Source organism: Symphalangus syndactylus, chromosome 8, assembly GCF_028878055.3.
Source record: "Symphalangus syndactylus isolate Jambi chromosome 8, NHGRI_mSymSyn1-v2.1_pri, whole genome shotgun sequence".
Lineage (NCBI taxonomy): Eukaryota > Metazoa > Chordata > Mammalia > Primates > Hylobatidae > Symphalangus > Symphalangus syndactylus.
This window is the reverse complement of record NC_072430.2, coordinates 122,440,380-122,462,614: the sequence shown is the minus strand read 5'-3', so window position 1 is coordinate 122,462,614 and position 22,235 is coordinate 122,440,380. Positions and strand designations below refer to the sequence as shown.

The following is a 22,235-nucleotide window of genomic DNA, read 5'->3' as shown; positions in this document are numbered from 1 at the left end:
TCAAAGTATGGGCCTTGACTGGCAGTGTCAGCATATCCCGGGGACTTGTTAAAAAATGCAAATTTTGGCTGGGCATGGTGGTTCACGCCTATAATTTCAGAACTTTGGGAGACTGAGGTGGAAGGATTGCTCGAAGTGAGGTGTTCAAGACCAGCCTGAACAAGATCAGAAGACCCCATTTTTACAAAAGAGTAAAAAAATTAGCCTGGCATGGTGTCTCATGCCTGTAGTCCCAGCTACTCTGGAGGCTAATGCGGGATAATCTGCTAGAGCCTGGGAGTCTGAGGCTGCAGTGAGCTGTGATCACGCCACTGCTCTCCAGCCTGGGTGACAGAGCGGGATTCTGTTTCAAAAAATAAAATAAAATTATGTACCACGTACAATGTGATGTTTTGATAAATGCATACATTGTGGGTTAAATCAAGCTAATATGTCCATCACTCAATTCTTATTAATATTGAAATTAGAGGCCGGGCGCGGTGGCTCACGCTTGTAATCCCAGCACTTTGGGAGGCCGAGGCGGATGGATAACGAGGTCAAGAGATCGAGACCACGGTGAAACCCTGTCTCTACTAACAATACAAAAAAAGTTAGCCGGGCATGGTGGCGGGTGCCTGTAGTCCCAGCTACTCGGAGAGGCTGAGGCAGGAGAATGGCGTGAACCCAGGAGGCGGAGCTTGCAGTGAGCCGAGATCGCGCCACTGCACTCCAGCCTGGGCGACAGAGCGAGACTCCGCCTCAAAAAAAAAAAAAGAGAAATTAGAGTTATGCTGGATCAATGGTTTAATGAATTAGGGGAATTAGGGGATTTATTGACCTACACAAAGATATTATCAATGCAAAACAATAACAGCAACGCCAATTGTCACTTGAAGGCTTGCTTTATGTTAAGCACTGGCTAAGCTGTACATGGAATTGCTCAAAAACCCAGTGACGTGGGTACCAGGATCATCATCTTTGTTTTGTAGATACTTAGTGAGTGCTGGGGTGAGGGTTTGAGCCCAGTTCTGCTGGACTCCAGAGCTCACAACCAGTGTGCTGGCTGCTTAGAGCAATCATCAAACAATCAGACTGAGCCTAACTCAGGGCTGACTGCCAGGGTCTGGTATGAAAAGCAGTGTTCCTTCTGCCAACGAGTTGCAGAGCTCACCTTCAGCCCAGCCAAACTTGTGCTTCTTTCCAGCTCTAGGGTTTTAATTCCTACTGAATTTTTGTCTTAGACCCCACAGATGAATCAAAAGATAGCTCTGGCCCTGCCAACTCAACTGCAGACCTGCTGAAACAAGGGGCAGGTGAGTGGTCACCTGAAACCGTACCCATGCCCAGGCCTCTCTTTCTGCCTTCCTGCCCTGACCCCTCCTGCAGGTGCAGGCTGGAGGTCTCTCCAGGCCCAAATGTCTCCAGGAAGATCACATTTCTATGTGCAGATGCCTTGGCTCAAGGCTAGCCTGAAATTTATCTGCTACCTTCTCCCTGAAGAATGGATCTGGGTTAATGTCCTCACCCATCCCAGCTCCCATGACTCCCGCCTTGGGTTGGTTTCTTCCAGCCTGCAATGTGCTCTTCGTCAACTCTGTGGACATGGAATCACTCACTGGGCCACAGGCCATCTCCAAAGCCACATCTGAGACATTGGCTGCAGACCCCACACCAGCTGCCACCATCGTTCACTTCAAAGTCTCTGCCCAGGGAATCACTCTGACTGACAACCAGAGAAAGTAAGGCTCCCCTGCCTGCTCCTGGGTGGGGTTCTCCTTCCTGTGACCCATCTATTCATCCATGTACCCACCCATTTACCAATTGATTGATTCCTTGCACCCAACTGCTCATCTACCTTCTCATCCATCTATCTTGCATCTACCTCCCATCTACCCAGCTACTTATCCATCCATGCATCCATCCATGCACCCATCCATGCATCCATCCATGCATCCATCCATGCATCCATCCATCCATCCATCCATCCATCCATCCATCCATCCATGCATCCATCCATCCATGCATCCACCCATCTATCCATCCCTGCATTTATTCATCCCTCATCTATCCCTGACCACCCATTTTTCCCTTCATCCATCTATATTTCCATTCATCTATCCATCCATCCATCCATCCTTCTATGAGAATTTGCCAGCATTGGGTAGACGGCTGTAAATACAACTGATAAAAAGGACCTGCTTTCTAGGAGCAGAGCCCATCCACTTGGACTCTCTCCTAACAGTGTCCCCGGCCTCTTTGCTTCTTCTTCCAGCCCCTCTCCACATTTCCTAACCCTCAGTGCCAGTTTCTTCCTTCCCCAGCCCCTAGCATTTGGGATGATTCTATGACACATCTGTCTCTGTACATTGCTTAGGTCACCAGTGTCAGCAGCTCAGGCCATCTTGCTCATAAGAGAGAGGTTGTGTGGACCTGCGATAGCCACAGATGGTGGAAAGGTGGCCTGACCTGCTGGTGGAAGGAGGGGAAAAGCAGCCCCTTCAGCACTCATTCTCTGTTTATCTGATGTCTGTGCTACAGGCTGTTTTTCAGACGCCACTACCCCCTCAACACTGTCACCTTCTGTGACCTGGATCCACAGGAAAGAAAGTAAGTCTCTTGTACACAGCTTCCCTCCCACACAGCTCTCTAACACTGACATCTGTGTGGGTGCACGCATGTGCATGTGTGTGTGTGTGTGCATGTGTGTACATTCTCCGTTCAGCTGGAAGGTCTGCCCATGTGTTAGTAATTGTGTTGGGCATCTTTTGAGTTTTTCCCACTATAGATATGGGGACCCTCCCAGGGACTCAGTGCCCACTGCTACCCCCTATGCCGTGCCCTGACCCTGAATCTGCCTCTCCTCTCCACGATGGGGAGAGCCCCTCAGGAGGCGGCCTGCAGTGTTCTCTCCACCTTCAATGCATCTCTGTGTGATCTTGGGCAGCTCCTGTCCCCTGGGAATGGGGAGTCCCCTGCCTTCCCGCAGAGGGTCTGGGCATGGGTGGGGCTGGGCTCTAGGGAGAAAGTATGATGATTTACCCTGAGCCCACTTTCTTTCCACAGGTGGATGAAAACAGAGGGTGGTGCCCCTGCTAAGTAAGTGTGACTTCTTACCCCTGCCCAGCAGGCTGGCCTTTGTACTTCACAGCGAGGGAAGCACGGGGCACATTTAGAAACCAGGGCTTGGGGTAGGGAAAGAGCAGCAACAACCTTTGTGCCAAGGTCACTCAGCTTCCGAGTGAAGCTTGACCAGGCTTCCAGGCCTTTTGCCTTATCCTGCCTCGAGGCCAGAGGCCCAGCGTCTGGTCCAGCCGCCTTCACTCTCCCAGGGTCAGAAGCAGCAGGGATGGCAGGAAGTGGACAGAAAACAGAGTCTTGTTAGAAGCAATGGAAATGGGGCAGAGGTTGCTTACATGATCTTTTCTGCCCCAATTCTAGCTGCCTTTATTCCTGTTCTTGCTTTTTTGGTGGGCTTTCCTGTGAGTCTTGTGGCCGAGCAAAACAGCCTTATCAGAATGTGGGAGCCCAGAAGGTCTGAATTCTGGGGATGGCCCTGGGACCTTTGGGTAGATTCCTCCACTCAGTGGACATGTCCTAGGGGCCTCCAAGGAACTCAGATCCTGCCTGGGTCTCTGACCCTGCCCTCAGGAGGCCCATTGGCACAGCAGATAAGACAGATGTCTAAATAGAACTAAGATGCTTCTGTGATTTTCAGACTGTGTTCCAAGGATCCTAGCATCCTTGGATTGCACTTGGTGTTCAGAAGGGAGGGAAAACTCTGCTGCTCCTTGCAGTTGTCTATCAGCAGGAACTAGGGTTTTTTCACAATCACAAAACCAAAGCAAAATATAGGCATAACCTGGGGTCTGAAGCTGACATGAGACTATCACTATCATCTGTCATCTGCTTTTCACTTTGTCAGGATTATTCCAACAGCCCTATTATCCTCACTGATTGACTTTATAATTGGTAAATGTCGTGCTTTTGGATTGCTGTTTATAGCTGTAAAATACTGCTTTCGCCTTTATATGTGCAGACTTCATACAAGGTTGCTTTAGAAAAACAAAACGTTCACTGTTAAAAAAATGACAGTTGCAAGGGAGGGAGAGGCAGCAAGAGAGTTCAGCTTACGTCTGGGGAGCCCATGCAGGGGAACACATCAGCACCTCAGAGAGGTGGAAAGAGCAGATATTTAAGGACGGGTCTTCAAAGACAGGTTCAATTTGGACAAGTCAAAATGAGAATGGGAGTAGGAGGGACTATTTCAGGGGAGGGGCCTCATGGCCACCAGCCTGCAGGCTCCCCAAGGGAAGGGCCATGTCTGGCACATGGGGAGGTGGTATATATTTGTTGAGTGAAGAAATGAGAGAATGGAGGCTGGAAGAGCAGAGGCAGGAGGAGGCTAGTGAGAATGCCTTGGTCCGAATGAATGGACTGACTAGTCTATCACATGGTCAGTGATGGTGGCTTAGGAGAGGCCATGTGGGATGGTGGGGTTCAGCCTTGTCCAGGCTTCATAGGGTCATCAATGCTTTGAATTCCTGCATCTCCCGTGTCTCTGCTGGCCAGGGCGGCAGGCTGGAACTTCATGTTTGAAGGTGCTTGTGCTCACTCACCACAGGGCCCTAAGAGGGGAGAAGGTCAGGGACAGAAGGGAACTGGGCCCCCAAGCCTGGAAATCCCTCTTTTCCTCCTTCAGGAGCTGGTTTTGAGTTGAGCCTTCTGCTGAAGAAGCTTTGATGGGTGGGGCAGAGGCCACAGGGAGAGGCCGAGCAGGGCAGTGGGCTAACAGGGAATCATGACAGGGACGAGGTGAGGCCAGCCAGGGATCTCATGTGCAAAATTCAAGGAGATGTTAGATCTTGGGATCTTGCAAGTGCTTCCTCCTGCCCCTGCGGGCTGAGGCTTCTTGCCTGGATCTATTCTTTGTGGCAGATGACAGGACTGGCCTATTGCGGGAGCCTGGGAGCCAGAGCTGAAAGAAATATCAGCGGAGGGCAGGCTCGGTGCTCCAGTCAGGTGCAGTTGCCGGGTCACCATCCTGGTAGACACCCGCAGCCAGGGCTGGCATGCTTCCTCCCTCTGCCAGGATCACCCCACCCATTCTCAGGGTTCGAACCAGCTGGGAAAGGGAGGTGCTGGGGGATGCCCTGTGAATCCCACCTCCCCCACCACCTGGGCATTACCCCAGGCCTTTGGCCCTGTTGCTCCCGGCCCCTGAAACAAGGCTTGGGGAGCAGAGCTGTAGGAAATGCAGGATTGTGTGTGTGTGTGAGTGTGTGTGGTGTGTGTATATGTTGTGTTTGTGTGGTGTGTATATGTTGTGTATGTGTGTGGTCTGTATATGTATGTATGCATGGTTCGTGTGTGTGGTGTGTATGTGTGTGTGGTGGTGTGTGTGGTGTGTATGTGTGTGTGGTGGTGTGTGTGGTGTGTATATGTTGTGTATGTGTGTGGTCTGTATATGTATGTATGCATGGTTCGTGTGTGTGGTGTGTATGTGTGTGTGGTGGTGTGTGTGGTTTGTATGTGTGTGTGGTGGTGTGTGTGGTGTGTATGTGTGTGTGGTGGTATGTGTGGTGTGTGCAGTGGTGTGTGTGTGGTGTGTGCATGTGGTGATGTTGTGTGATGGTGTGTATGTGTGGTGATATGTGTGTTGTGTGTATGGGTGTGATGGTGTGTATGTGTGTGATGTGTGTGGTGTGTGGTGTGTGTGTAGAGGTATGTGTGATGGTGCGTGTGTGTGGTGGTTTGTGTTGTATGTGGTGGTGTGTGTGATGTGTGTGTGGTGGTATGTGTGTGGCGTGTATGTATGTGGTGGTGTGTGATGGTGTGTGTGTGGTGGTGTGTGTGTGGTGTGTATGTGTGTGGTGGTGTGTATGTATGTGGTGGTGGTGTGTGGTGTGTGTGTGGTGTATGTGTGTTGGTATGTGTGTGATGGTGTGTGTGTGTGTGGTGGTGTGTATGTATATGTGGTGGTGTGTGGTGGTATGTGGGTGGTGTGTATGTATGTGGTGGTGTGTATGTGTGTGGTAGTGTGTGTGTGGTGTATGTGGTGGTATGTGTGGTGGTATGTGTGTGGTGGTGTGTATGTGTGTGGTGGTGTGTGTGTGGTGGTGTGTGTGGTGGTATGTGTGTGGTGGTGTGTGTGTGTGGTGTGTGGTGGTATGTGTGTGATGGTGTGTATGTGTGTGGTAGCGTGTGTGGTGGTTTGTACACACAGGCACACAGGGACCAGCCGAATCCCCCTTTGCTAACTTCAGCTGCCGTGGTCCTGCGGTAGGGAGAGGGGTTTCCATCGGAATCTCCAGCTGTCCTCATTTCCCCATCTCGCTCTAATTAGCAACATGCTGGCTGGGAGGGGACCTGAGCTCACATTCTGTTCTCTGCCCTCATATTTTTAACTCTGGTTTGCAAAGAGAACGTTGGGTCACTCCAGTCCTGCGGGTGGGGGTGGGGAATGGGAGTGGGGTCCACCTTCCCTTTTATTTTCTGGCTTTCAAGTTTCTTGAGCCCAGGAAGAATAAGTGTGTGTGTGTGGAGGGGTGTGAGCTATTTGACCTTTGTCTCCCTGACCTTGTGGTGTCTGAGGAGGCTGAGCCCTTTGCAGGCAGACAGCACTTTCCTGATTGGCATATGTGTTGTGTTGTGTGTAAGAACAGTCAGTACGGGTAGGGCTGGGATGGGCGGGGAGAGGCCTGTCTAGGAATGTTCCCATTTTATTTTGGTCTCCTCCCCACCCCTCACTATCCAGCCTTGTCAATCCCCTGCAGCTCCCCTCGCACCCCTCCAAGGGGGATTTCTGCCCACCCTTAAACAAGGTGGGACACTGTCTCGAGGCCTTGGCTTTTGGTCAGGGGAGTGCACAGAGGATTCTCTTCTGCGCCTCTCCGAGTCCCTGATGCTGAGGCCTACTGGAGGGATGGGGGAGAGAGGTTGGCCTGAGACCAGCTTGCTCACCTGGGCTGCTGTCCACCTCCTGGGGTTCCACTTGCCCTCCCCTCATGCCTGTTGCCCTCTCCTGCCTGCAGGCTCTTCGGCTTCGTGGCCCGGAAGCAGGGCAGCACCACGGACAATGCCTGCCACCTGTTTGCTGAGCTTGACCCCAACCAGCCGGCCTCTGCCATCGTCAACTTCGTCTCCAAGGTCATGCTGAACGCCGGCCAAAAGAGATGAACGCTGCCCCTTGCCCAGGGCCAGTGCCATGGGGAAGGGGCATGTGGGGAGGGGACCCATGAATCCTGACCACTCTTGAACCCAGAAGGAGGACTTTGGACCAATTTCGGAGGAGAGAAGAAAGTGCAACGTGGGGAGAGGGAAGTGAATTGCAGAGGGGAGGGGGAAGAGAGAGAGAGAGAGAGAAAAAAAGAAAAAGATGGAGGAGAAGAACTTGGATTCCCCTGGGTAGATGGAAACTGCAAAAACCCAAAGCCTCCAAAACTAACCAGGTCCACCTAACACCCCCTCCCTTCCCCAAGAAGATGGATGTCCTCAAAAGAGAAGGAACAAACCTCCTTGGGAATCCACATTTTTTAGGGGAATGGAAAAGCTCTGTCTCCCTAACTCAACTGCTTTGCAAGGGGAAATCAGGCTGGGAGAATCTTTTTCTGGCCACCTGTAGGATAGGTTGTCAAACCAAACAGAGCCACCGTGGGACATCAAGTGGCAGAACTTGTTTGCTTGAAACTGTCTCAGACCCAAGGCACCTCAGGTCTCTTTGCCGTGCCTCCACTCTATTGTCGTGTGGGTGTGTGTCTGCACCCACATCCTCACACATTGATCTAGATCTGCCTTTATCCACTCGAATTATAAACAGCTCGGCTTGTCCTTGTCCCATGTGTTTGTAGACACACATGCATACTGTCCAAAGGTTAGGGATGACGGTGGCAGGGCAGCAGGGGAGGGACAAACAACCAAGCTATGGGTGACAGAGGCTCTCTCCTGGTGCCTGCACCTGCACTCTAGTGACCCTGGGTGCCGCCAGACTCTTCTCCTCTACAAAGACCCCAGCAGGAGTGGGAAGGTCTGCAATGGCATCACCCTGTCCTGTCTTGGCCAGAAGACTGGAGCTTTGGTTTGAGGAGGTAGAGATATGTGTATCCATAGGAAGAGATCTGTCGGAACAGGCAGCTGTTGAGCTCGGGGTGTCTTCCCCAAGGCATGTGGCTCAGCAGCAAGAAAGGCAAGTTGCTCCTGCTGGGGCTCTGGACTCCGCCTTAGCTCCCACCTCTCAGCCCTGTTATTGGGTTTCATGCCCCAGGACCAGTCTTATCTCAGACCTGCTTACCTGCATGATGCCTTTTTGGGGGCTAGGGATTGAGCCTTCCTGCTCTGTCCAGCCCTGTTCTATTCTGCAGGGTCCCTGTGTTGGAATTCACCCTGGGGAACCTGCTTCCTGCTCAGTGAGGCTCAGGGCAGAAACCTGGAGTCCTTATCCTCCCCTCTGTAAGTGTTTTAGGGTCTGGCTTTTGCAGGCACCCTCTGACCTCAGCAGAGCTCCTGGGCCTGCTGCCTGTACACCACATTGCCTACCTACAATGCCAAAGCCTCACTGTCACCCTTTCTGCCTTGGTTTCCCCAGCTGAGCCACGCTGCCCATGCAGCAGACAGCAGAAGGCTTGCACTTGGGCCAAAGGGCCTAAGGTCCACTGGACAGTTGGGAAAACACCTGACCACCATTTAAGGACTCTAAGCCAGAATGGAAAATTCACCAGGACTCCATTCTTAAGACTATGGGGGTCCCCTAGAGAGAGGCATTGTACTGATATATAAATATTATATAATATATACATGAGACATACTGACAGAATCTGTAAGCTAATAAAATGTAAGAAAAGGCTAAAAAAAGAATAGGTAAATTGACAAGAAGTATTTATTGTTTTTCCATATTGCTTTATTACCTTCCCTGGGGATAAACCAATTCCTATCCTTTTTTCTATGTGTAAGTAAAGCCTGAAGTGTAGGGGGCCTTTGTTCTTGGAGCAGCCAGGGTCTCCTTGCCCTGGCCTTGGCCTTCCCTAGACCTTGTGGGGCTCAGCGTTGGAAGGGGTTGCACATGTCCCACCCTTTGGCCCCCTTACTTTTCAGCAAGCCAGGGGCCCAGCAGTCAGCTCCCAGGATGTGTGGGGAGCTGTCCCTGCCTCTGCAGGCCTGAGCGAGTGTGTGAGCATGCGGGGACATGGGTGTGCATGGCACACATAGGTGTGTGTGCGCCTTTTGTATTTTTTCTCCTCCAAGGAGCTGTGTCAGTGTGGACGTTCTGTTTCAGGGAGTTGGAAAGGAGGGTGTCTGCAGAAGGTGGAGAGCGGGGGCAGAGGCCCCACCGGCCACTCCCTGCTTCCCAGAGTGAAACCTTGTGCCTAGTGACCGAAGTCCCTCCAAAGTGCTCTTCCTTCTGAGTTATTCAAGCCAAATATCTGGGTTTCACCCTCTCCTCATTCCCTAGCAAACCCCAATTATCTTCCAAGATAGGATATTTCCCATCCCCTTCCTTTGTAAATATCTCATCTCCCACTGGACAGCCCAGGAGCCTATTCCTGGCATGGATGTTTTGTCCACACTTGAGGCTGGGCAGTGTATCAGACCCTTCAAGCAGCCTGGCTGGGGCCCAGGACTGAGTCTGGGGTCAGCTTTCACGGTCGCTTTCCCCTTTCTCACCACCCACCACAGCCCATCTTGCATACATGGCCAGCCCCTCCATTCCAGCCTGAGCCGTGTGTGCCCCCGCGGGAGGACCCATTCATGCCAGAAAGCTGGTAACTCCCTCCCAGCATCCCTGCGGAAGGAGTCAGTTTTTCAGAGTGTGGCCTTTCAAGGCAAATGATGGGGAAGGGTTCCCCAGTCCCCACAGTGACCCCACCTCTGGGCCCTGCACCAGAGCCCTCCTGTGTCATGGGGGCTGTGCACCCATGCACACACCTACGCACACACACCACTCCGCACTGCAGTATATTCTTGCCAAAGATTTCCTTTAAAAGAAAGCACTTTTACTAATTATTATTTTGTAAATGTTTATCTTCTTCTGTCTTCTCCCTCCCTGAATCTATTTTACTGTTGTTTATTGTTGAATCTGTGTGTCAGCCAGGAGAGTGCTGTCTGGCCTTGAACATGGACTGGGACGGGAAAGGGTCTGGGAGAAGATGGGCAAGAAAGAGCCGGGGAGTCATGGACATCGCAGCGACGCAGACTCCAGCAGGTTCAGTCCCATGCTGCCGCCAGCTGTCCGGCTGGGTGTCTGGAGGGAAGAGGGCAGAGGAGGGTCATGTCCCTTCAGCTGGGGGAGGGGTCCAGTGAGCTCCACGTGGCTCTTTCCCAAAGGGAGAAAGAGGGAAGGATTGGGTGAGAAAACAAGGGAGAGGGGACCCGAGAAGGAAAACAGGGAGGAAGTGAGCAGTTTGATCAGCCTGCTATCACGGTGTTCTGGCTCTCTTACTTAGCCAGGCACTTAAGGGACAGATACATCATATCCTAAGTTTGGGAAAGGGCTTTGACCCATCTCATCTGAGCCTCTCCTCCAGTAGCTCTGAAAGCTGTGGACACCAATGGCCAGGATTCCTTCTCCCCTGGTTTTTGAGGATCCCTGGGTCTTCTGAGACTGGCCAGGAGAGGGATGGTGGGGCCAGTGGTTGTGTGAGAGCAGGAGGGGCAGCCCTTCTGGACAAGTGTGATCCCCCTATAAAGGGCTCTCAGGAGGTTGGCGAGTAGGAGATTCTGCCTTGTTCTGATGAGCCTGCGCAGGGGCTCCAGGGAAACATGCTGTCCGGGGGACAAAGAAGGGTGGTGAGTGTGATCAAATCTAGTCTCACTCCCACATTTTAGTCTCACTCCCACTTTTGTCCATCACCCCTGCCTCTTGGATCTTCTCCCACTTTTTTTTCCAGCTTTAGGACCTGGGGAGATCATGTGAGTCAAGAGAGACCCCCAGTCCTGCCCCCACACTTGGGGTCCTCCAAGAGGTTGGGGGGCCGTCCCAGAGCAGCCCTTTACCCCAGGTCCAGGCCCTGGAATCCTGAGACTCACGTTTCCTTGGCCAGTGGTAACACAGGACGTGTGCGCGCATGTGCAAGTGTGGATGTATGTGTGTGTGTGTGTTTTGCTCATCTCTTTAGGGAACTTGGGAGTAGGGGTTGGAGGTGCTGGGCAATGGAACTTCAAAATTCAATGCTGCCCAGCAGTGAGGGGAGTTGGAAGGTGAGGCCTGTAGGGCAACCAATTGGTGGAGTCTCAGCGATAGCCCAGGTGAGAAGTGGGCCACCCAGAGGGGCAGGGTGGGGGCCTCGGGCAGATCTGTCCCTCTTGGCCCCTCTGTCCTCAAATGTCCAAAATGTTGGAGGACCTCCATTCGTATCCCACGCCTGGGCTCTTGTCAGCAGTGGAGTTACCGTAGAGGGATGTCCCAAGCTTGTTTTCCAATCAGTGTTAAGCTGTTTGAAACTCTCCTGTGTCTGTGTTTTGTTTGTGCGTGTGTCCGAGAGCACATCAGTGTGTGCAGGCTGTTTCCCCATTTCTCTCCTCCCTTCAGACCCGTCATTAAGAACAAATGTAAGAAATCCCTTCCCACCACCCTCCCTGCTTCCCAGGCCCTCTGCGGGAGAAACAAGATCACCCAGCATCCTCCCCCACCCCAGCTGTGTATTTATATAGATGGAAATATACTTTATATTTTGTATCATCGTGCCTATAGCCGCTGCCACCGTGTATAAATCCTGGTGTATGCTCCTTATCCTGGACATGAATGTATTGTACACTGACGCGTCCCCACTCCTGTACAGCTGCTTTGTTTCTTTGCAATGCATTGTATGGCTTTATAAATGATAAAGTTAAAGAAAACTCTGTGCCGTTATCTATGTTGTTCGGACAGGGGTCTGCCATGTCTCTGGTGGGCAAAAAGGGGCCTCTCCAGAGATCCAGGTGGGCTTCAGCGATGCCTCTGGTGGACAGCTCAAATCCTCCCAGCGGCTTCCCCACCATCCGCATTGTGGTTCTCGTTCCATGTGTTTATTCATTTGGACTCTTTCAGCTGCAAGAGAAACTCAACTCAAACTTGTTTAAGAAAAAAATAAGTTTCTTGGCCCGAGTGACTGAGAAGTCCAGGCCTAGCTGCATTTAAGGGCTCAAATGGTAGAATCAGGAATTCGTCCCCATCACTTGGTTCTGAGTTGGCTTAACTGTCAGGTAAGCTGTATCTGAGTGGCGGTGCCCCCAGATGCTCTGGGCTTCCATCTCACCAGCTCGGTAGCCCTAGGAGAAGGGGGCTCTTTTCTCCCAATGTTCTCAGCAAGAAACTGGGACACGCGCTCATTGGCTCTGATCTGGATCCTGCCCGGCTCATATGATTAACTCGAAACCAATCACTATATCTGGATCTGGGTCACGCAATTGCCTCTGGCGCCTTCTGAAACTATGGGGCCTGAGAATGGGGAAGTGGTTGATCCCGGAAGGGGTGAGGTCTGTCAGAGAGAGGGGGAACACGGGTTGTCAGGCAACATCTACTGGGGCCTGTGCCCATCAAGTGGCAAATGTGTCGTTCACTCGTGCACTAGGCCCAGGGCTCCTGGGTGAATTCTTTGGAATTCAGAAAGTTTGGGGGTGGGACCTATTGAGACATGCCTAGCACAGCACAGGGGTCTCTGGGAGATCCAAAATACTCAATGACGTGGTGCTAGCTCTCCACTGAGCTCACCATGTGGCTGGAGGGAGGCTCGGATCAGCTTATTTGAGCAGGTTTGTGCTGAGCCCCCTCAGTGACCCTCACAGTCCTCGTGTGGGCGGACTTCTCAAGCTTTTGGGTCTTGGGATTCCTTTACATTCTTAAAATTATTCAGGACCCCAAAGGGCCTTTGTTTAGAAGGATTATATCTTTTGATCTTTTACCATAGTATAAATTTAAACTGAGAACATTAAAAATACTTAATTCACTTCCATGGCAATAAATTCATCACGTTAATATAGAAAGCATTTTGTGAGAAATAATATTTTCTAAAACAAAAAGCACTGAGTGAGAAGGTGACTTTGCTTTGCATTATTATTATTATTATTTTTGAGACAGGGTCTTGCTCTGTTGCCCAGGCTGGAGTGTAGTGGCACAATCATAGCTCGCTATGACTAGCCTCCACCTCCTGGGTTCAAGTGATCCTCCCACCTCAGCCCCCAAGGAGCTGGTACCACAGGTGTGTGCCACCACACCTGGCTAATTTTTAAATTTTTTTTTGTACAAAAGAGGTTTCACTATGCTGCTCAGGCTGGTCTCGAACTCCTGGGCTCAAGCAATCCTCTCTCCTTGGCCTCCCAAAGTGCTGGGATAACAGGCATGAGCCACCATGTGCTTTGCAGTTTTTAAAGGCCTATTCATGTCTGGCTTACCAGGAGACAGCCGGATTCTTGTATAAGCTTCTGCATACAATCTGTTGTGGTATCACCCATCATGGGCCTCTGGAAAACACTATACTTGTGGGAAAATGAGCAAAAATGTCAAATAATGGCTTAATAGCATTACGGAAATGGTTTTGACCTCAACACTCCTGAAACGGTCTCAGGGACCCCTGGGGTCCCCGGATCACACTTTGAAATCTGTTGCTATGAGGGATACAAGACACAGGAAACTCAGACCCTGTCCAAGGTGGAGACTGAATATGTCTTGCACCCTGGTATCTGTTAGGTATCGTCATGCTGAGTCATCCCAACAAACCCGTGAGGTAGGCACTGTTATACACACGGACAAATAAGGAAACCGAGGCTCTGAGAGGTCACACAGTTTCTGGCTGGCAGAACTGGTACTCGGCATCACGACCACTGGTGAAGGCTGGCACTCAGCCAACACCTGCTACTTGCCGGAGCCTGTGCTAAGCACTTGGGTATCATTTCTCATGCACGTGCACCCGAGAGGTAAGGGCTATCCTTGTCCTCATTTCACAGATGAAGAAACTGGAGTTCAAACAGGTGAAAACACTTGCTGAAAATCACAGAGCTGGTGTAAGTGGCCCAGCCAGGCTACGAACCCAGGTGAGCTGACTTCTGAGCCAGGCTCTTCCTAGCTCTTGCTTCTTTCTCTGCTCTCAGGGCTGGCTTCTGAGGGGAGAGACAGACTCTGATGAGCCATGGGCAAGCGGGAAGCCAAACTGATGTCACTGGTCAGATGGGGGTCATGGGGTAGGCTGTAGGCTGGCTTCCCAGGGAGTGGACCAGGGTTCCTAGGTGTGTGATGGGGGAGGTCAGGAGGTCATCCCCTGACACCGCCCAGCTGCAGAGGGATGTAGGTACCTCAGGGGTGGGCCTGGTACAGGGGAGGAGTGTCTGATGAGAGAGACAAGCTACAGCCTGTGTGCCGAGCTGATGCAGCTGGCCTTTGAGGGGACTCAGCAGTGAGGTGGCTGTGCTCCTGGTGCCTCAAGGAGGAGGAAGTGGACGGGGCAGCAGCGGAGGGCTCTGGGTGAGGAAGGGCAGCTCTCCTGACACACATTATGACACAGAATACCCAAAGGACTTTTGCATTTTCTTTCTTTTTTCTTTTCTTTCTTTCTTTTCTTTCTTTCTTTTCTTTTTTTTTTTTTTTTTTTTTTTTTTTTTTTGAGACAGAATCTCACTCCGTCACCCAGGAGGCTGGAGTGCAGTGGTGCGATCTTGGTTCACTGCAACCTCCACCTCCCGGGTTCAAGAGATTCTTTTGCCTCAGCCTCCTGAGTAGCTGGTATTATAGGCACACTCCACCACTCCCGGCTAATTTTTGTATTTTTAGTAGAGATGGGGTTTCACCATGTTGGCCAGGCTGGTCTCAAACTCCTGACCTCAGGTGATCCGCCTGTCTCAGCCTCCTAAAGTCCTGGGATTACAGGCATGAGCCACCGCTCCCAGTCTCCTTTGCATTTTCTATGCAGAGTGTGGCCCCTGTACCATTGGCATCAGCATCACTTGGTGCTTACAGGAAAGACAGGACCTTTGGCCTCACCCCAGGCCTGCAGATCAGAATCTTCATGTTAGCCAGATCCCCAGGAAATCTGCGTAAGTGCTGAAGTTCCAGCTGCTTGCGTGTGTATCTCATGCTGGGACTAGGCCAGGCTGACATGCTCAGCCCCCGGCTTTGCCTCAACACCACCTGAAACGTGAGGACCAGGTTTGGGTCTCCATGGGAGAGAAGCAGTCCTAGACCTCACCTTGGGGGCCTGCCTTATTGATGAGATTCTGGAATCTCTGCTGCCTGGGGCTGGCCGAGGCCAGGTAGGGACCAGTCCTGGTCCTGATGAGCAGGATAACTCTGGTTGCACAAGGCGTGCAGGGTGTGAAGAGAGTCCAGCCTTGGAAGAGGCAGGAACATCAGTGGGGGCACAGGAGGGGCAGAGGGATGGCGGCTATCAGGCTCTCTCTTGTCCTCAAGCTCGGCTGGAAAGTGCTGAAGCCTGGGCCCCACCCCAGAGATTCTGAGTGGGTCAGTCTGAGGTCCAGCCTAGGCAGTGGGAATTTTAATCACTCCTGGGTAGCTCTATGTGCAGCCCAGGCTGAAAGCCACTAGGAGCCCTCTCCTCAGATTGGCTTCTTCGAGGTCAGGGGTGTGTGTGTAGGCCCATGGGCACCTGTGCTTGGACGGGTGGGGAGCTGAGGAGCGGAGGAAGTCACAGTGGGAAGAAGTCCCCTCTGGACTGGCTTAGACCCCGCCTCGATTTTTGGGGGTGGGAGGATGCCATCCCCTCCCATCTGGAGTGGAGACCACTGGTATTTTAAAAATTCCAGGCCTCAAATGTCCCTCCTCCTGCATCCCGTGGGCTGTCTAAGAGGGGAGGAGCCGTGGCCATATCTTCATGGGACTCACCCCCAGGGCCTGCGGAGCTGGGTGGGAGGGGACGCCTGGAAGAGGCTTTGCAGGCTGCTTAATTTCAGCTCTACGGGCTTTACAATACCTCCTGGGGGGGCGGGTAGTGAAATCAAAGTCTGTCTTCCTGTTTTAAGAAACTGGTTTTGCTGGGATTTTCCCGGTTAGTTGGTGAAAATGCCTATTTATTAGTGCTTAGCAATTTACAAGCAGTCAGAACATGTGAAGGATATGGCCCATTCTAAAAACACTGACAGTAGGTATAGGACTAAAGACACACCCCCCCCTCCACACACAGATGCACACACAAGACATGCAGACACACATACATGCACAGAGACACACAGACACACGTGCATACACATGCCCACACAGATGCACACAGGCACACAAATGCACACATACAAGACACGCAGACACACATATGTACATACAGAGACACAGACACACATGCGCACACAGAGACACAAAGACACACGTGCATATGCATGCCCACAGACACAGATGCACACACATACACAGATGCACACACACAAGCACACATGCATACAGACACACAGATGCACACACACACAACATGCAGACTCCCACATGGACACACAGAGACACACAGACACACATATACATAGGCACACAGACACACAGATGCACACACACATGAACACATGCACACAGACACACAGATGCACACACACACGACATGCAGACACACACGGACACACAACATGCAGACACACATATACACATGCACGCACAGATGCACACACATGCACAGAGACACACAGATGCACACACACAAGATGTGCAGACAAACAGGCCCACACGTACACACACACAGACACATGTACACAAGAGACCTAGTCCTTTGGAATATGCTGCATCTCCATGCAAGCGTCTCCTTTCCTACCTCCTTCTCTCCAAGCATTCTGGTGTTCAGCTAACTGACGAGTCAGTCCCAGGGGTCATGGGGTCATCAGTGGGGCAGGGAGCTTCTCCCACAGTGAGCTGACCCCTGCCACACTAGTTGGCAGAAGGGTGTGATCAAAGGAGGGGAGGCTCTCCATGAGTTCTGCAGATCAGATCAGCTGCGGGGCCTGGTGCACACTGGATGTGGATGTGGGCAAGCTGGGGTGTGGTAGAAAAGGGTCAGGGCCTCAAGGAGCACCTGAAGGAGCTGAGAGCTCGGCCTGGAGAAGAAGAGCTTCAGGGAGGTTGAGATGGGATGCTGGCCTCCGATGTTTGATGGCCCCCTCTCTGGAACAGTCAGCATTCTCTGGGCTCCACATGTAATAGATGAGGGTCACAGGGAGGCCAGAGGTGGGAGGAGATGCTTGAAATGGAAAGGGGTGCTTTGGGAGGGGTGAGCTCCTGTACCTGGAAATGTTGGGCCCAGAGACTGCAAAAGGCCCTTTCGAGGCTCTGTCCTGGGTTTGGCTGCTGGCACATGCCAGGAGACCGCCTCAACCAGATCCAGCCAAGAAGATAGGCATGGCTGGGCCCAAGTTTCCTTACCTGTCAAATGGGGTCACACCTATCCTAGGGCTGCATGACCACACACAGCACCTAGCATGGTGCTCGGCTTACTGCTGGCCCTGCAGGGTATCGAGAAACATGAGCTTCCTTTCCTTTTCTGGTGCCTCTTGCCTTCTCCACCATTTCTTTAGGCCTCTGGGGACACTTGGCAGCAGAAAAGGCTGGAGCAGAAAGCCTCTCACGATAATGATCTGGCCGGCTCTGGACTCCAGACCACAGCGTGTGGGATGGTGGTACAACCGCCTCCATGGCTCCAGCTTTTATGGGTTTTGAAAGATCATCTCTGGCCATCGAGACAGGATGTCCATCTTCTGGGCCCCTCCTCTTAACCTCTGCTCCATTTCCTGACTCCCAGATCAGTTCTGGGAAACCCCCTTCCCAGGTCTGGCCCTGGGAAACCAAGGAGTGCCTTTAAGGTTGTCATTTCCCCACCCCGGCCCTCCCTCAGCCCCTCTTGCATTTGCAGAATCTGACCTGGCTGAACCATCACCCCTCCCTCCCTCAGGGGACTCTGGCTGGTTTAGGGTATCAGGAGCCAAGGCCACTGGGGTAGGAGTCCTCGAGGAGAGCAAGAGACCACCAGGAGAGATGGAGCTTTAGCGCTCTGGAGACAGCAGGCCCGGCTTGGGGTAAGCCAATCAACCAATTAATTAACTGATTTGAAAGACACGTATTGAGCACCTACTATGTACAGGCACTGTACTTGGCCCTGAGCACTAACAATGTGTTTGTTTGTCTCATGGCACTCCGGGTCTCGTGGGATCAGGAAAAACATATAAAGAATCAGCAAATATATAATCACAGTGTGATTGTGCACTGGAGCAAGGGTGCTTTATAGAGCAAGAGTTTCTAAATGGATCTGGATGGTCTGGAGAGCAGAGAAGGCGTCCCTTAGGAAGTGACATGTGCTGAATGTCAGAATCCAAAGGGTGAACAGGAGTTGGTCAGGCAAAGAGGGAAGAAAGGGTGTTTCAGGCAGAGGGAACAGCACATGCTAAGGCCCAGGGGCAGGAGAGTCTTCATGCCTCTGAACCCCACATACACTCCCTTGATAGCACATTTCACAGTTGTAATTTGACATTAATTTGAAGGCAGGACAGACTCGTGGTTGAATGCACAGGCTATGCTGTCAGACTACATGAGTTCAAATTCTGGCTCCATGCCTACTAGCTGTGTGACCTTGGGCAAGTTGCTTGACCTTGCTGTGCTTCTGTTTCCACATCTGTAAAATGTGGGGTGATAATAGTAACACCTAACTCAGAGGGTTGTAGGAGTTGATAATTTATATCTGTAAAAACAGCTCAGACAGCACCTGGCAGGTAGTAAGTGCTCAATAAATGTTAGCTATGCTTATTTACGTGAACTTCTTTTTCTCTTTCTCCCTCACTAGACTGTAAAGTCTGAAAGAGCAAGTCTCCGGGTCTGTATGTGTGAAGTCCCAGCACAGTGTCTGGCCTGTGGAAGACCCTCGATCAATGTTTGTGGAGGCAGTGAGGTGACTGCAAGGTCAGTGTGGGCAAACGGAGCCAGGGGGAGGTGGGGAGGGTTGGGCTAGAGAGGCTGGGTGAGCTAGGCAGGCTTTGTAGGCCACGGGAAGGGTTTGGTGTTTGTAGTTAGAGCAGTGGGAGTGTTTGAAGATTCTGAATCAAGGTGGCAGGGGATCTGGTTGGTATTTTATAAAGATGACTGGGTTGTCAGTTTCAACATCAATTGAACCCCAAGTGTATGTCAATGTTATGTTAGGTGCCTTATTAGATGTTATTTCATTCATTTTATAAAATGATTGTGGGAAATAGGTAGACAGCTAAGGAAATGAAAGCTCAGAAGGATTAAGTAGTTTGCTCCAAATCTCATAGCTGGAAAGTACTATAGAAATGGACTGAAGATCCTTGTTTTTGTTTTTTATAGAGACAGGGTCTTGCTCCATTGCCCAGGCTGGAGTGCAGTGGTGCAATCATAGCTCACTGCAGCTTTGTCCTCCTGGGCTCAAGAAATTCTCCCACCTCAGTCCCCTGAATAGCTGGGACTATAGGTGTGTGTCATGATGCCCAGCTAATTTTTTCAATTTTTTTTTCTTTTTCTTTTTTTTTTTTTTTGTAGCAGAGACGAGGTCTTGCTATGTTGCCCAGGCTGGTCTTGAACTCCCAAGCTCAAGTGATCCTCCTGCCTCAGCCTCCCAAATTGTTGAGATTACAGGCGTGAGGCACTGCACCTGGCCTGAAGATCTCTTTAGCTCTGTATCAGTTAGAGTATTAGTTCAGCTTCTATAACAAAGGCTTTAAATTACCAAACGCTTAAATGTGGCCATTTATTTTTGTCTTACTTGTATTATAGCTCTCCCCTGTGAAATTAATCAGGACCCCAGTGTCCTTCAATTTGATCGCCCTGCCATCCTCAATATGTGGTCCATTATGGTTGCTCCAGCTCCTGCCGTTACAACTGCATTCTAGTCAGTGAATAGCAGGAAAAGAGCCAGGGGAGGGCGTGCCCTTCTCTTTAAGGATGTGGTACATTTACATTATATACATTGTTTCTGCTCAGACCACAATAGCTAAAACTGTCACATGGCCTCAACTAGCTGCTGGGAAATGTCATTTTTATACCTTGCAGCCACGAGTACAGCCATACTTCTGGGGACTTATTAGTAAAGGAAGAGAGGAGAGTGGGTATTGGGAACAACTGGAAATTTCTGATTCATACTCCAACATGTGCTGGAGGGAAAGATTTAAGTTATATTAGATACCATATGGGGAGGGGGGTAGCTGCACAGCTTGAGTCCCCCTCTTTCATGGGAAGGGGGGGATGTGTAGGGATGGCTGCCAGGGGCCATGTCAGTGTACTGAGATATCTTGACCACTTCCTCCAGTCATACGGCAGACTGGTCCAGGGATGAGTACATGACTCAAGTTGGGTCAGTTCGAATGCCCCCCCCGCTGGACTGGAGAAAGAGAATGAGAAAGAGTCTGGGGTTGGGGTGGGTGGCTGCATGGAGTTCTCAACATTTTCTCCAGGGAGGTGACTGCCTCTCTGCATGGCCTCTGTCCTCGTGCTTATTCCTCTGCGAGGTCAATCTGTCCATTCCCCTGTATCTTGGGCACAGAGGACAAGGCCTGGGGCCACAGGGCAGAGCTTTCTATGCTCCATGTGTGGAGTCTAGAGACTGCAGAAAGAGCAGCTTAACTCACAGGGCCACCCAGATTAGATGGTGGACATCCCTGAGGACAACAGACTGGATGACCAGGTGGGCCTGTCTCCAGGCCTTGGCACTATCTAAGCTCCAAATATTAGATACAACCTAAAGTTTCTTGCTAGTGCAGCAGTGAGGGTTGTGTGATGTAGAAAATAAATAGAGACATAGGAAGATTGCTGTGCATTTGCAGGCTGTGAGTCATCCTGACACAGAGGCATTGTAGACAGAGGAGGGTCGTGGGTGGAAGCAGGGGAACATTGCTGTGTAAGGAGAAGGGAAGGAGAGGAGGAGAGGGTCCTGTGAAGAAGACAGAGGCCTCAGAGAGGAAAGAGGAGGACCTAGAAGGGGTGGTGTTTTGTTGGGGAAAGGAGCTGAGAGTTTCTAGAAGGAAAGAATGGCTGGTCAACAGTGCAGCCACCACCTTAGGATCAAATTGAGTGAGCCCCAGAAGGCCACTGAATTTGGCCACAAATAAATAATCCTTGTTCTTTCCTTTGGGAAAAGAGTGACAGCATCAGTAGGGGGCAGGAGGCTGAGGAAGTGGCTTAGCACAGCGTCAGGCTCATGAAAGTCTCACGATATTTGTAGAGTTGGTGAACTGATTAGTGAATAGGAAGTAGAGACACAGCAAGTATAGACAGCTCTGAAGACCTTGACCCCCACCCACCCCAATCAACGTGTTTTCCTGGGCTTTACTCTTTGCTTCCATTAGCCACTTTGGCCAAGGTTTCTCCTGCATAGATGTCAGGATGGGGAGGACAGAGGCCAGGAAGGAAGGAGACGTGTCCCAGAAAGCTGAAGCCCCCTCCTGGGGCAGCCTTTTGGAAGGAGCTTCTGATACCTAACCTGGATCATTCCTGCTGCAGTATCAGCAGGTGTCAGCCCTGGAAGGAGAAGCCTTCTGTGAATGACGGTCCTTCAGATGACTAAAAACAGCTGAACTCTATCCCAAGTGGAGATAAGAGAGGTGGAGATCAGGTGAGAGCCGCAGCTGGGTGGAATTCAGGGCAGCGTCAGCGTTCTGTGTGTGCCTGGTGCTGGGTTACAGCCGTCTCACCGCGCTTCCTCTTCTCCGATTCCTGCTCCAGGATCTCACCCTCCCCAGCCTCTAATAACCCCAAATCCTGGATTGGTGTTTGGGAGACTGTGCCTGGACCAGGTAAACAGGGCAGGCCGGGAGACACAGCAGACACTGGAGGGAGGAAGTCGGGCCCTCCTCTGGATGGGTATTTGGGACAGGCAGGAAGGGCAGGCGGGGGAGGCTGAGTTCGAGGTTTCCCCCTTGGCGTCTCCTCTCTCCTGTTTCCACTCTTCCCCTGTCTCCCTTTACAGCGCCTCCTCCCTTTCAGCCCATCCTGTCTGCATTTGTCCTCTTCCTTCCCTCCTCTCTGTCCCTCCGTTTCCCATCTCATCTGCCTTCTGTCTCCCAGGCAGCCTCCCCGCAGGCCCCACTCCGCTGAGGCACCTGTAGGCAGGGTTTTGGCAGGAGCTGCTGCCAGTGGTCCGCAGGGGAGGATGGACCTCCCTTTTCAAGGACCTCTGAAAACAGGAGGGGCCTAAACTTGGGCTGGGGAGAGCTAAGGGAGGACTTTGGGATGTCCATACGGGCAGGGATTCTGTGACCCTTTGGTTTTCTTCTCCCCCGCCAGTTAAGGCAGAGCTGCCACGGGCTAAGGCTCCCTCTAGTCGCCAGCTTGGGAACTGCAGCCACTCGCTGCCCTTCCTGGAAGC

General features: G+C 51.5%; 1 protein-coding gene and 1 long non-coding RNA gene across 3 annotated transcripts in view; one reads left to right on the top strand and one right to left on the bottom strand.

The window, feature by feature from the left end:
- TNS1 (tensin 1) overlaps positions 1 to 11,811 on the top strand; it is a 211,400-nt gene extending 199,589 nt beyond the window's left edge. For both annotated transcript variants that reach the window (XM_063645079.1, XM_063645080.1), the window contains 5 exons: positions 1,221 to 1,292; positions 1,550 to 1,718; positions 2,518 to 2,586; positions 3,043 to 3,075; positions 7,011 to 11,811. In XM_063645079.1, coding sequence (XP_063501149.1) covers positions 1,221 to 1,292; positions 1,550 to 1,718; positions 2,518 to 2,586; positions 3,043 to 3,075; positions 7,011 to 7,155 — 488 coding nt within the window. In that variant the 3' untranslated portion in view covers positions 7,156 to 11,811. The remainder of the gene's footprint in view (positions 1 to 1,220; positions 1,293 to 1,549; positions 1,719 to 2,517; positions 2,587 to 3,042; positions 3,076 to 7,010) is intronic.
- An 8-nt stretch (positions 11,812 to 11,819) lies between these two features.
- LOC134737378 (uncharacterized) lies at positions 11,820 to 21,492 on the bottom strand. Its single transcript, XR_010122239.1, has 3 exons — positions 21,351 to 21,492; positions 13,342 to 13,420; positions 11,820 to 11,998 (listed from the first exon to the last, which is right to left on the bottom strand). It is a non-coding gene; the product is annotated as an uncharacterized lncRNA (long non-coding RNA).
- Positions 21,493 to 22,235: the final 743 nt, after the last annotated feature.